The sequence below is a fragment of the Sturnira hondurensis genome, unplaced genomic scaffold (genome assembly GCF_014824575.4).
Source record: "Sturnira hondurensis isolate 20B ecotype Veracruz unplaced genomic scaffold, ASM1482457v3 Scaffold0014384, whole genome shotgun sequence".
Classification (NCBI taxonomy): domain Eukaryota; kingdom Metazoa; phylum Chordata; class Mammalia; order Chiroptera; family Phyllostomidae; genus Sturnira; species Sturnira hondurensis.
Window position 1 is genome coordinate 3301478 of NW_028087015.1, and position 14815 is coordinate 3316292.

The window sequence follows — 14815 nt, forward strand, 5'->3', positions numbered from 1 at the left end:
TGGTAGGGGGGTGGTTTCTACGGAATTTCCTAGTGACTGAAATTCCCTGAATTCTCTCTCCAGGGATTTTTTCTGCTAATAGCTCCCTGGTATTTTTTTTTTCCTGGCTTCCTGGAATTTTATCCTATACATACAGAAAGTACTATTCAGCAACAGAGCTCCTCTTTCTACCCTAGCTTTTTTGGTTCTGCAAACTTCGACTATCCCAATTTCTGATCTCTGTCTTCCAACAGAGTAAGAATATGATGCTCTGTTTGGGTTCTTCCATTCTATACTGACGGAAAGTGCCTTTAGGCAGGAAACTGGGAAGGTTTTACAACTTACCTTGTTTCCTGTCCTGAACATTTCACAGTCATGCACTGTCCTGGCCAATGTCTAAGAACAGCTGATTCATATATATTTGTGTGTTTTCTCATTGTTTGCAGTTAGAGTGCAAGTCCAACACCAGTTATTTCAACAGGGAAAGAAGGGGCGAGTCTCTATATTTGATGTTTGATCTTCTGAGACAGATTTAAACTCTCTAGAGGCCCCTAGGAGGCCTGTGTGAGTTCTTATTCCCTTTAAAATATCACCACCTTTTTCTTAAATATTTTAAAAATAAGACATCTAAGTATATCTTTAGATAGAAACCCAATATAAACAGGTTCTTCCTTTATTTAAGAAGACCACTTTATTTTTGCATCATAATTTTGGATTCTTTACTGCATCAGCAAGACTAAGAACAAAAATAAGATTTGTCAGATTACATTTTTTCCTTTGATAATTCTCTGTCCATAGTGCCACATCCTCCTCTGTTAATAAATTATTATCCTGTATTTCTTAAATGCTTAATGTTTTCTGAACCACGAATGGTACCAGCAAAGGTGTGTTGGGATCCTTTCAAACTGAGAGAGACTGCGAAACTGCTGGGGAGGGGGTGTCTCCTTTTATTTTTACTATTTTAGATTATACAGGTTCAGGCATCCTCATATAACGTAGGTAATTCTGATATTTTAAATGAGACAGGGAACGACTATGAGAATTGAAAATAAAAATTTTGAAATAAAGAAAAATTCAAAAATAAATAATCCTTAAAATCAGTGGACATGTTCATATCTCAAAAGCCTAATTAGATTTATTCATTTATTTCTTTTAAGATTTTATTTATCTTTAGAGAGGAAGGGAAGGAGAGAAGGAGAGAAACATCAATGTATGGTTGCCTCTCGTGAGTCCCCTGCTGGGAAGTGGCCTGCAACCCAGGCATGTGCCCTGACAAATGAAACCACGATCATGTGGTTCGAAGGCCCTCGCTCAATCCACTGAGCTACACCAGCCAGGGCATTACTTATAGTACTTTTAAAACTTTTTATTGAATTAATTGGGGTACAATTAGTTAATAAAATTATATTTTACTAGGTTTCAGGTATACAATTCTATAATATATTATCTGTATATTGTATCATACAGATGTGTGTTTACCATCCTAATCTCCTTCCATCACCATTTAGCCCCCCTTAGCCCTCTTCTTCCTCCCACCTTCCCGCTTTCCCTCTGGTAATCACAGTGCTGTTATCTGTGTCTATGAGTTCTTTTTTCCCTTGCTTAATCCCTTCACCTTTTTCACCCAGCACTCGAACCTCTCCCTTCTGACAGTTGTCTGTTCTCTGTGTTGGAATCTGTTTCTATTTTGTTACTTTATGTTTTTAAATTCCACATAGAAGTAAAATCAGATGGTGCTTGTCTTTGACTGACTGGCTTATTTCACTTGGCATAGTACTCTCCCAGTCCATCCGTGCTGTCACAAAGGGTAAGACTTCCTTCTTTATTATGACTGAGTAGTATTCCATTATGCATGTGTACCACAACTTTTTTTCTTATATAGTAGTTGTAATAACCTTTTTCTGTCAATAGTTTTAAAACGTTTTTTTTCCTATAGAGGTTTCAAAATTATGCATACATATTTATTAATCTTTCCCCTTCTACTTTCTGTGGGTTTTGTCATGCTTGAAAAAGTGTTTTATATACCAATGTTATTCTTTTTAAAGTTCTCTCACATTTTCTCTGAACATTTTTATTATTCAACTATGTTTACTTTCTAATATTTACCCATCTGGCATTAATTCTTTATTTCTCTTCTCTTTCTTTAAAACTGTTTTTATTGATGTGAAATTCACATAACAGAATTCAACCATTTTCAAATGAACAATTTAGTGGCATTTGGTACATTCCAAAATATCTTTTCATCACCCCAAGAAGAACCCTGTATCCATCAAGTAGTTAATCCCTATTCCCTCATTTCTGGAAACTGCCAACCTGCTTTCTGTCTCTATGGGTTTACCTGTTGTGGATACTTAATATAAATGGAAGTTTATGATATGTGACTTTTTCTGTCTAGCATTTTCCACGTAGCATAATGTTTTTGAGGTTCATTATCACTGAAGCATGTATTAGTGCTTCATTCCCTTTTTTCTGAATCATATTTTGTTGCATTGTATATACCAAAATTCACTAATTTTTGTCCATCTATTGATGGACATTTGGATTATTTGCACCTTTGGTTATTGGGAATAGTGCTGCTATAAACACGTATGAATAAATATTTGTTTCAGTACCTATTTCATTTCTTTTGGATATGTACCTAAGGGTGGAATTGTGGTGTTTATAATGAATGAAATGTAAATTCAGCCTTTTTTTTTTGCCAGGTGGCTAGTTTTTGTCTTGGTTTCATAACTTTTTTCTATTTTAAGATGCTTCTTTTATTATATATTAATTCTCATATATACTGGGGTTTATTTCTTAACTCTCTGTCTGGCTCCATTGTTGTCCATGTGCCAGTACCATAGTTTCTCCCCACTCCATATTCATACAATTACTTTTTAAATGTTTGGACAGTGAAGTCTGTTTCCTGCATCTCTCCCATCTCTAGTTATTTCTTTTGTCATAGTTTTCCTCGCTAGTTCCATATGTTTATTTCTCCTGATAATGTTTTATTCCTTTCTATCAATGACATTATAAATACTTAATATCTTCTTGACATTCATATGGAAAATCATCATTTTAATCTGTACTTAAGAAAATGACCAAGCCTTGGTCAGTGTGGCTTGGTTGGTTGAGCATCACTCTGCAAGGCTAAAGGCCACCGGTTCAAATCCCAGTCAGGGTACATGCCTCAGTTGTGAGTTCAGTCCTCAGTTGGGGTGTGTAGGAGAGGCAACCAATAGATGACTCTTTCTTGCAATTATGTTTCTCTCCCTCTCTTCCCCTCTCTTTAAAAATAAACAAATAAAATCTTTAGAAAAAGAAAATAGTCAAGAATCCCATCTCTAAATGGAAATGGATATTCATTGTATACTTTAGTGCAGTTGTTGTTAATCAGTGATACTATGGTAAAGGAAGTTTCATATTTTTAGGTATTCTATGATTTATTTTTTTAGCTTTAAAATCTGAAAAAGATAATTATTACCTTAATGGTGCCTGGACTATTGACTGGCCTAGGAAGTTTGATATTGCTGGGACAGCTTTCCACTACAAGAGACCAACTGATGAACCAGAATCCCTGGAAGCTCAAGGTCCCACCTCGGACAATCTCATTGTTATGGTAAATGTGTCTTTGTCTCTTTATTTGTACTGTTTGTCATCTGCCCTGTGAGGTAGGAAGAAGCAGGCCTTATTATCTCTGCTTTATCATTGGTAAGATTAGGTGAATAAAGGTGAAATGGTTTACTCAAGTGCTTAAAATCCTTGTAAAGTCAAAGACATAGTGCTCTTTCCGTGTGATTGTTTTATAACCAAACAAGGTAGATGACAGAGATGGCTCCAAATTATCCATGAAAATGGAAGGAAATAATTCCATGCATTCTAAATGTTATCTTAAGTTTCCTATAAGACTTTATGACATCATTTTCTTCCAAAGAAATATAAGTATCTGAATGAAGGCTCATTGTATTTTAATTAACTTCACCAGTTGTTTTCAATGGCAGGTTCTGCTTCAAGAACAAAATTTGGGAATTAGGTATAAGTTCAATGTTCCCATCCCTCGGACTGGAAGTGGAGACAGTGATGTTAGCTTCACGTGGAATCATCAGCCTTGGTCAGAATGCTCGGCTACTTGTGCTGGAGGTAAGACACCCACTAGGCAGCCCACCCAGAGGGCAGGATGGAAAGCAAAACATGTTCTGAGCTATGCTTCATGTTTGCTAAAAGAAGCTAATTGGAAACATTTCTTGCAGGTTTGCTTCAAGCTGTAATTTAGCAAAAGAAACTTTGCTTTAATTATATTATATTCCACTTGTTTTTAACCTCATGTAATTTGTACAGATTTGTTGGTAAAATACATCTTGGCACAATGAGTGTCTCTGCTGGTGCTTCTCCCAAGACTAACTTGAAGGTGGGCTGTTTGCTTTTCGTGAACGCATTCTTGGTAAAGAACATCAAGAGTTTTAAAAGAAAATGGGCAAGAATCAGACTGCACAGATACAACTTCTTGTAATGGGGGATGAGAATGTATGTCTGTGTGCTTGTGTGCTTGTGTTTGTGTGCTTGCGTGTTTCCCATAATCCTACTCAAACTCCCTTTTCCTGCCATCACAGTTAAGAGGCTATTTACCAGGGCACTACAATCATTACTGGTGTCTGGGTCTCTGGGTTAATAGTGTGTGCTGACCCCCATTACCGTCCCTCAGAGAGGTAGCTGCTAGGCGGTGGTTGGTGATGTGTTGGTTGTCCCATGTGCGTTTTTCATGGGTGCCTTTTCCCCACAATTTACTCTATTCCTAATCCTCCTCCCTCTAGTGGCCACCAATGCAATTCTTTACCTCTGGCTGGGAGAGCAGGACAGTTGGCTTCCTTCAAAGCCAACACCCTTGCTGCTGCATGGACTGGTGAGTAGAAGTGCTGTGCGAGCAGCATCTTCCTTCTCTCTGGAGACTAAGCGCATCGCCTCCACCGTACACCTTGGTTGCATTAGGCAGAGACAAACCTGTCCCTCAGGCCTAGGCTAAAGCACCTCACCATTCCAAGAGCGAAGGTTACATTTTGAATAGTGATATTTAGCATGGGAAAAATTGAAATAAAATGAATTATCCCATTTTGTCCTATATTCTAATGTACTACCAATTTTTTCTGTCTAAACTTCTTGGAAACATATCACTTAACATGGACTTATCCTAGCTTGTCCTTTACTCACTGAACCTCTAACACCTGTGATTTTCAAGGATTGAATCAGAGAAATTATATTTCACAGAAATGATTACCATATGATCAAGTCAGTATTTTTAAACTCATACAGAATTAAATCATTGATTAACTGCAAATGCAAATTCAGTAGGTAATACTATCCAAATAAAAGAGAATGAGTACTAATGTTTTGTGTGAAGTGTCATGAAACATGGTTATGTATAATTTGTGGCATATTTTAAAAGATCTCTAATTTCCATCCATTTGATGTGTGAAATGGTTGGTGATTTGTAATGTAAAGATATAAAAAGGATAGGACATTACTGTTTTCTTGTTCAAGTGAATGCCACTGTATTATTCTTTAGTGGCATTTAGACATATATTTCTTTATTCCAATTAACTTCTTAATTTATTCCAATTAACTTCTTAATTCTTTATTCAGTCTATCAATTAACTTTCCCCATTTCATATAGCCAAAAGAAGTCTTCCTGATAACAGTACATATATAATTCAGGCCCTTGGTAAGGTGAGATAAACTTATTAAAGAAGGGTCAAAATAAATTAAAGTCTAGGAATTCTAATGAGGAACATTTGTGTTGAGGTTGAATAAGCTTAGAGAAGAGACGGCTGAGGGAAAGTATATTAGTATCTTTAAGTACGTGACAGAATGTTGAATGGCAAGTTCTTAGTGCCTGTTCGTCTTTGTACTAAAAATTGCTATATTTGGGGATAGTTTAGACACAGTCTTGTCTGAGGCCAAGAAGGGATTAAGTGAATTCACAATGTTCCTTCTAACCCTGGTTCTTTTGTTCAAAAAGGGGACAGTCCAACAAAAAAGAAAAAATATATAAGTCTTGAGAACTGAATTTAGAAGGAAAACTATGATTTTATTAAAGAAATATGAAAATTCTAAATGAGTATTATTCTTTTGCATGACACATGTATTGAGAAATCAAAATAGAAAAGTGATTTCTTGTGATAGGGGATAAATCAAAAGAAAAGGAGGGAGAAAAGCCCTGGAAGGACAATGTTCTTTTCTTTGTTACCTCTATTTCTTCCTTCTCTCTGAGGTTACTGATCCTAGGTATTGGAGATGGTTCTGGGAACTGGAATTGTGCTCAGCTTAAGTGATTATGATAGCTCTCGTGGAGACATTGCCTTCTTTGGAAGAGAGATGTACAGTGCTTGTAAGTTGGCAGGCATAGTGTGAAGAGCGCCCATTTGTCTTGGCAAATGGTTCCCAAAGTGCGGTCCCTGGACCAGTGGCATCAATATCACTTCAGAATTTATTAGAAAGGCTAATTTGGTGGCCTTATCTCACACCCACTGAATAGAAACTCTCTGGGTGGAGCCAAGCTACCTATGTTTTAGCAAACTCTGTGGGTGCTTCTGATGCTTGGTCAAGTTTCAGTACCACTGGTCTTGGTTGACAGAGAACCAGAAACCTAGCCATCTAGACCCATAGACTCCACATCCTCATCACTGAAGTCTGTATCTCTTTAGACTCATTTTGTACTGAGAACAATGACTGGCACATACTGGGCACTCATTATTCATAGATGAGTGAATATGGAGCAAAAGGAATTATTTTGGCAATTATGTATTTGTTTTAGCTCTTTTCAGCATCGAAAATGAGAGCTTAGAATTGCTGTTCTTCTTATGAGGCAGGGCCAAAGGATTGGCAGGGAGAGGCAGTATACTTTTGATGAGCCTGGATACATAAAACCAAGCCCCTCTCTTTTGTTTTCTTTACTATGAATAGGTAGGAAATATTTCTTAGAATCTAGAGTGCCAATGTTACTTATTGGAGTTACTCTTATATACGCCCCCACTTTAAACCCCAGGTTTTTTAAATACAATAAGCATATGATTGAAGTAAATAAAATCTGGTGGGACTCAGGAATCTTGATCAGAGAGAGAGCCAGAGTCATCTCCTTGGTAATGGTAAATGGAACCTCATCTATAGTTAAGGAATCTTTCAGGCAAAAGTCAGTTTTCAATTGTGATACTTCACTCTCATCTTTCCAGAGTGGTGCTGTTAGGTGTCTTGAGGCTGCCCAAACTTGTTAAAATGGAAAAAGAACAAGAAAGATCTCAAAGAACTTTCTATTGCGATCTCACAAGACTCTTCAGTATTCTTACCTTTTACTGACCTGCCTATGTCTCATTAATGGCAAGACCTTTGGGACTTTCTGTTTGGGAGCAATGTTGATAGCTCTTTCTTATGAGATCTTTTCAGATAAGAAGTTTTGAGACTGTTTTTCTGTTGCTTAGCAGATCCAATGACAAATCTAATGCTTCAGGAAACATTGCTGGTGATTCAGTCCGAGTGATGGTCTTTTTCCTGAGCCAGTGATGAGACACTTCCTTAGCCTGAGCACAAACACTGATGTGCTGTGGGGTGTTGTCTTCAGTCTGAATGTGATTATAAAGATGCAGTTGTGACTCTCCCTCCGAGAGAGAGACCCAAGCCCAATGAATTAAAGCTTGGCTCTCATCTGAACCATTGTTATTTGTACTAGAGCTCTGTATTTTTTATTTTCTATTCAAAATATCATATACTCTATAATTTATCTGACTGCCAAATTTAGGTACTACCATTGTATTCATAATTCATGTGTTCATTGATAAGGGTTGGCTGGGTAGTAAGAATTGCATTATTTTAAAATATAAAGATTTTGGAGTTTTTTTATATACTAGTAAATTTATGCTAGTGTGCCTTTGTACTCTGACTTCTAAAGATTCAAATGACAAATAGTATATAATCATCCTTGGATTTTAGTAATACATATTCTGTTTTTACTAATATTTGGCTGGATGTGTGGTTCTCAAATTTTAGCATGCATCAAGATTATATAGAGGGTTTGTTCAAACAAGATGGCCAGGTTCTGCCACCAGTTTCTGATTTGGTGGGTCTGTCGTGGATTCCATGAGTTGGCATTTCTGACAGTTTCCAGGTGTTGGTGGTGCTCCTGGTTCGGAGGCCATGCTCTGAGAATCATTGAGTTAGACGCTTACGTTTCGTAAAGCTAGTGCCTATTAACACAGAGTGGTAGATCTTTTAGGTGATAATCCATGTAACAGTTGTAATGCACATTACAACTAGCCTTTTTTGATGGTAAATGGTTCTACAGTTCAGCTCTGTGATGCTAAATAAAATTCTCCAGTGTAAAACATTTTCTGGTGCCCTGTTGCATTTGACCATCCTCAGCAGCACCATGAGATTCGCGCGTTATTGTTTGTATTCCTTGGGTAAAACTCAAGTGAAGTAACTTGCAGAAATCAAGACTTAGAAATTGAGTCTCTAGTGATTTTTTAAATGTAGCATTTTTTCCACAATAAAAATGGTCTTTACTTTGAACAGAGCTTTCTCAACAGAGCAACGTGATATATCTTCATTTAAAAATACTTTGTTCAGTAGCTTGAAATTTCATTGTTTCAAATGCTTTCGCTAAAGTAATGGACCTTATCTGTGGCTGCACATTGGAATGATCTGGAGAACTTTAAACAGTTCTGATGTTTATGCCACACCCCCAAAGATTCTGACTTAATTCCTTAGGAGGATGGTGAGGGCACCAGCTTTTAAAAAGCTGCCTAGGTAATTCTGATGCACAGCCAAGGTTGAGAAGTACTGCCTTTGAGGCTGAGTGTTTACTTAGTCTTCAAACCACTTACATTCAGATTCAAATACCTTTGGGAACTTGACTAACTCACATCTGTTACTGATTGGCTACTAGTTGACTACAATGGTTAATTAGATTTGAGTGTAAGTATCGGGGTGGGAAAATAGAGAGGAGCATCAGAGAAGGGAATAAAAATGTGGTAGAATGCCAATTAATTTTATAGTTTTGTTCAGTATGGGCATTGGCCTTGGACATGCCTTTGGAATGCTTTCTTTGTGTTCAGACTTTCTTTTTACCTGATGGATCACTTATAAGATTCTAATTAATGCTTTTAAAACAAACTGAAATTGTGCCAAATATCACTTCTTGGCCTTTTGGCTAAGATTAAGTGAAATTGTGCTAAACAGATTTTGAAAGCTCTTCCTTCTAATGTCAAGTTTTGTGGTACTTAGGGAGCTAAAATGTGAAAGTGGTTGTGTACTCAACTAATTTTAATTTAGACCCACAAGTCAGAAGATAAGAGGCATATGATCCCTGTTTTTGCTCAATATTTATGAAAGCTGATAAGAAACTTTTTTCTCTTTGTCACTTATAGTTTTAATAAGAAAAGACCTTCCATTGTTTTAAGATACCGTGTTTCGTTAGAAGATGAATCTTTGCAAAATGCAGCAGTATTCATGATAATTTCCTATCTTTCTGAATGTACTCTCATTTCCCACTGTTCAGACCAATCCCTGCACCCACACAACTTCCAACTTCCTTCTCTTATTTGAATACAGTCCTTAGGCTTAAAAAGAAAAGCTTCCAAAGCCAATTAATAAAGAGTTGAGGCTGTAGTGTTGCATTTAACTTTGTACCTGTTCTGTTACTAAAGAAACCTTAAGGATTCTTTCTTTGTGGTGCAAAGAAAGGTCAGAAAGTACCTATTCATTTTGCATGTATTAGTTTTACATTTATACTCAAAATATATGCAAACTTTGTCCTGCAATTTTCTCTATTGACACCTCTGATTACTTTTTCCAAATTGTTTTTTTCTAGGGTTTTCTTTCTTCCTCTTTTTGTAGAAGTACTAAAATTACATACCAAAGAACTCAATGTGAAACTGAAAAACATACAAACACATGGAAGCTGAGTAACATTCTACTAGACAAAGAAGGGGTTAACAGAGCAAGAAAGAAATCAAAAGATACCTTGAGAAAAATGAAAATGAAAACAATGACCCAAAATCTACAGACACATCCAAACACCTCTAAGAAGAAATTCATAGCAGTACACACCTACCTCAAGAAACAAGAAAAAATCACAAGCAAACTAACCTTATATCTAAAGGAACTAGAAAAGAACAACAAACAAAGCCCAAAGTGAGTAAAAGAAGGAAAAAATAAAGATCTAGTGGAAATAAAAAAATAGAGTCTAAAAGTACAAAATACTAATGACACCAAGAGCTGGTTCTTTGAAGATAAACAAGATTGATAATCCTTTAACCAAACTCATCAAAGAAAAGAGAGAGAGGACCCAATTAAGTAAAAGTAGAAATGAATGAGGAGAAGTGACAACTGACACTACAGAATAAGAAACTGTCTGCCAACAAATTGGACAATCTGGAAGAAATGAATAAATTCTTGGAAACAATCTTCTAAGAACAATCAATCTTCTAAGACTGAATCAAAAAGAAATAGAAAATCTGAACAGATTGATTACTACTAACAAAATCAAATCAGTAGTGAAAAACTCCCAACAAACAAAGTCCTGGACCAAATGGCTTCACAGGTGAATTTTACTCAACATCTAAGGAAGAATTAATACCTATTCTTCTCAAACTATTCCAAAAAACTGAAGAGCATGAAAGGCTCCCAAACTCATTTTATGAGGCCAGCACTGCCCTGATTTCAAAACCAGACAAAGACATTACCAAAAAAAAAGAGAAAATTATAGGCCAATAACCCTGATAAACATAAATGCAAAAATCCTCAACAAAATATTAGCAAGCTGTATTCAGCAGCACATTAAAAAGATTATACAGCATGATCAAGTGGGATATATTCCTGGGATGAAAGATTGGTTCAATATCTGAAAATCAATTAGAATGATACATCAGATAAACAAAATGAAGGATAACAACTATATGGTCATATCAATTCATCCATAAAAATCATATGACAAAAAGCAGCATCCATTTGTGATAACTCTTGGCAAAGTGTGACTAGAAGGAACATACCTCAACATAATAAAAACCATTTATGACAAATGCACATCTAACATCATACTCAATGGGGAAAAGCTAAAAGCATTTTCCTTAAGGTCAGGAAAAAGATAAGGATATTCACTTTTACCACTTGTATTCAACATAGTATTGGAAGTTTTAGCCACAGCAATCAGACAAGAAGAAATAAAAGGCATCCAGGTTGGAAAGGAAGGAGTAAAACTGTCATTATTTGCAGATGACGTGATACTCAATATAGAGAGAACCCTAAGGAGCCACCAACATCTATTAGAACTGAAATAAATTCAGTAAAGTAGCAGGGTACAAAATTAATATTCAGAAATTGGTTGCAGTTTATAAATCAATAAACTATCAAAAGAATAAATTAAGAATGCAATCCCATTTACAAATGCATCAAAAAGAATAAAATACTTATGAATAAATTTAACCAAAGAAATAAAAGATCTGTACTCAGAAAATTATGAGTGAGGAAAGAAATTAAAGAAGATATAAATAAATGGAAGCATATAACATGTTCATGAATATGAAGAATTAATATTGTTAAATAGTTATACCACACAAAGCAATCTATAAATTCATTGCAATTCCTATCAAAATACCAATGGAATTTTTCACAGAACTAGAACAAATAATCCTAAAATTTATATGGAACTACAAAAGACCCCTAATAGTTACAGCAAGCTTAAGAAAGAAGAAGATAATTGGAAGTATCAAAATATACTACATGACTAGAGTAATCGAAGCACCATGGTAGTGCCATAAAAAGCAGACATATAGATCAATGAACAGAATAGAGACCCATAAATAAACCCCTGCCTATATGATCAATTAATACAGGACCAAGGAAGCAAAAATATACAGTGGGGTGAAGACAGTCTCTTCATAAATAGTGTTGGGAAAACCGGACAGACACATGCAAAAAAATGAAACTAGACCATCTTCTTACACCAGATAGAAGAATAAACTCAAAGTGGATTAAAAACTTAAATATAAGGCCTGAAACCATAGAAGTCCCAGAAGAAAGCATAGGCAGTAAACCCTTTAACATTGCTCTTAGTGATTTTTTTTTGATATATCATCTTGGATGAGGGAAACAAGGAAAAAATACACAAATGGGACTATATCAAACCAAAAAGTTTTGCACAACAAAGCAAACCAATAAAATGAAAAGACAGCCTACTGATTTAGAGAGGATATTCACCAATGATGTATCCAATAAGGGGTTAATATTCAAAATTTATAAACAATTTATACAAGGTAACCCCTCCCCACCTCCCATCCCCCAAAAACCCAGTCCAATTAAAAATGAGCAGAAGACCTGAATAGACATTTCTCCAAGGAGGACATACAGATGGCCAATAACATATGAAAAGATGCTCAATGTCACTAATCATCAGAGATATGAAAATTAAAACCACAATGAAATATCACAGTACACCTGTTAGAATGGCTATTATCAATAAATCAACAAACAAGTGCTGATGAGAATGTGGAAAAAAGGGAACTTTTATGCACTGTTGGTAGGATTGCAAATTGGTGCAGCCACTATGGAAAAAAGTATAAAGTTCCTCAAAAAATTAAAGATAGAACTACCTTATGACTCAGCAATTCTACTTCTGAGTATTTATTCAAAAAAATCCCAAATAGTAATTAGAAAAGACATGTGCACTGTTATGTTCATGGAAGCATTATATGCACTAACCAAAATATGGAAGCAACCTAAGTGTCCATCAATATATGACTAGATAATGATGTGGTACATATACGCAATGGACTATACCTTGGCATAAAAAAGAATGAAATACTGCCATTTGTGACAACATGGATGGACCTAGAGGATGTTATGCTAAGTGAAATAAGTCAGACAAGGAAAGACAAATGCCATATGATTTCACTTACAAATGGAATCTAAAGAACAAAATAAATGAACAAACAAAACAGAAACAGACTCATAGACACAGAAAACAAACTGATTGGTTGCCACATAGTGGGGAGGTTACGGGGCTGGGCAAAAAGGTGAAGGGATTAAGAAATTACAAAATAGTTGTGGGGATATAAGGTATAGACAGCATAAGGAATATAGTCAATAATATTGCGACAATATATAATAGTACCATGTGGGCACTAAACTTATTGGGGGGGGTCACTTCATAAACTATATAAATGTCTAACCACTGTACTGTACTCCTGAAACTAGTATAAAATAATATTGAATGTTAACTGTAATTGAAGAATTTAAATCAGTTTGGTTAGGTTTCTGCTAACTAACAGGCATCTCTTCGCTAAACATTCATTGCCTGGCAGCCAAGGGAAATAAAGATAAGTCATAGCTTTGCTTCGACTAAGCAAGAGGAACAGGTTTATTTCTAGAGGCCACTTTGATTTTGTTTGAAGATCAAAGAGCACCTATTTTTCTTACATATACAGAGTGGGGCAAAAGTAGGTTTACAATTTTTCATGTGAAAAATAATGCAATAATTAAATAATAATGCAATAAATTTTGTGTTGCCTTTGAATGCACAATTATAAACCTACTTTTGCCCACCCTGTACTATGGGCTGTTAAAGAATGTTTCTGATCAGTTGGCCGTTTAAAATACTGTCGTTACTTTTATTTAGCCCGATTTTTTCTTGTATAGCTTGATGCTTATTTTATATAAATGCTTTTTAATTTATTATCCTTTTTTATTTTAACTTTTTTATTGTTGTTCAAGTACAATTGTCTCTGTTTTCTCTCCTTCACTGCCCCCAACCCCAGCCATCCCCACTTCCCACTTGAGATCCTAGCTCCCTTTGGTTTGTCCATGTGTCTTTAATAGATGTTCCTGAAAACCTTACCCCCTTTCCCCACCCATTATCCCCATCCTTCCCCCCCCCCAGAAGACATCTTAAGCTTTGTGTGTCTGTGAATAGCACATAAACTTAAATGATAACTATCTATGTTTCTTCTAAGACAAATTCTTTTTATTTTACTTTTTGTGATTTCGCCTGATTCACCATGGTTCTCATACATATTGGAACTTGTCTCTAGTTTTTCAGATTTCAAGATGCTTTACAGAGTTTCCAACTCCTCTTTTACATTCTCCTGACTTAGGGCCACATTTTTCAAACTGCACCGTGGGGCCCAGGACACTGCAGCCAACTTACAGATGCTCTGCAGAATATTGTGCATTCTCAATGCAAGCATGGTGACCTCCATTGCACACTGCACAGACTATCACTATTAGGTTGTTTGGACCTAATTATTAAGTGAAACTCTTTGGTATTTTTTTTTAACTTCCTAGTTGGTTTTGTGAAATTTTTACTGAGACATTAAAGGTGCTGTGAACCAAGAAAGTTTGAGAACTCTTGATTTAGGGTAAAATGAGTGTCATTAAATTTGGCTAAAAATTAGTCATCTCACTTCAGTACATTAAATTTCATTTCATAAGAAAAAATAGCATATAACCTACTTATTTAGGATTCTGGTGGCATTCAGAGTTTAAAAATTAGGTTCTCCTCTTCTCCCAGTTAAGAAACTAGAGGTCTTAAGTAATATATAATTTCTCCTTCATGTCTGTACTAAGTATTCCTTCTAATGTGCCCTTTTTAATATGTTTCCTTCCTTTGTCTCTGTTTAAGATTGGTTCTTTAAGCAGGTTCTCTGTTCTTCCAGTTAAGGAACTGGAAGTCTTAAGAGTTTAAGATTGGTGGGTGATTTATAAAAAAAGAAAGAGAAAATAAACTATATATTTAAAAAGCTCCTGATATCAAATTCTTCTTTGCAACTTACTACCAAAAAAGTTTTTGTAATAATTTACACTGTTCCATGTGTTA

The 14815-nt window shown here is 35.6% G+C and overlaps 1 protein-coding gene across 1 annotated transcript in view; it reads left to right on the forward strand.

Moving 5' to 3' along the window:
• ADAMTS6 (ADAM metallopeptidase with thrombospondin type 1 motif 6) overlaps positions 1 to 14815 on the forward strand; it is a 250909-nt gene that overhangs the window by 191166 nt on the left and 44928 nt on the right. The window contains exons 19-20 of the mRNA XM_037062866.1: positions 3414 to 3577; positions 3960 to 4098. Coding sequence (XP_036918761.1) covers positions 3414 to 3577; positions 3960 to 4098 — 303 coding nt within the window. The remainder of the gene's footprint in view (positions 1 to 3413; positions 3578 to 3959; positions 4099 to 14815) is intronic.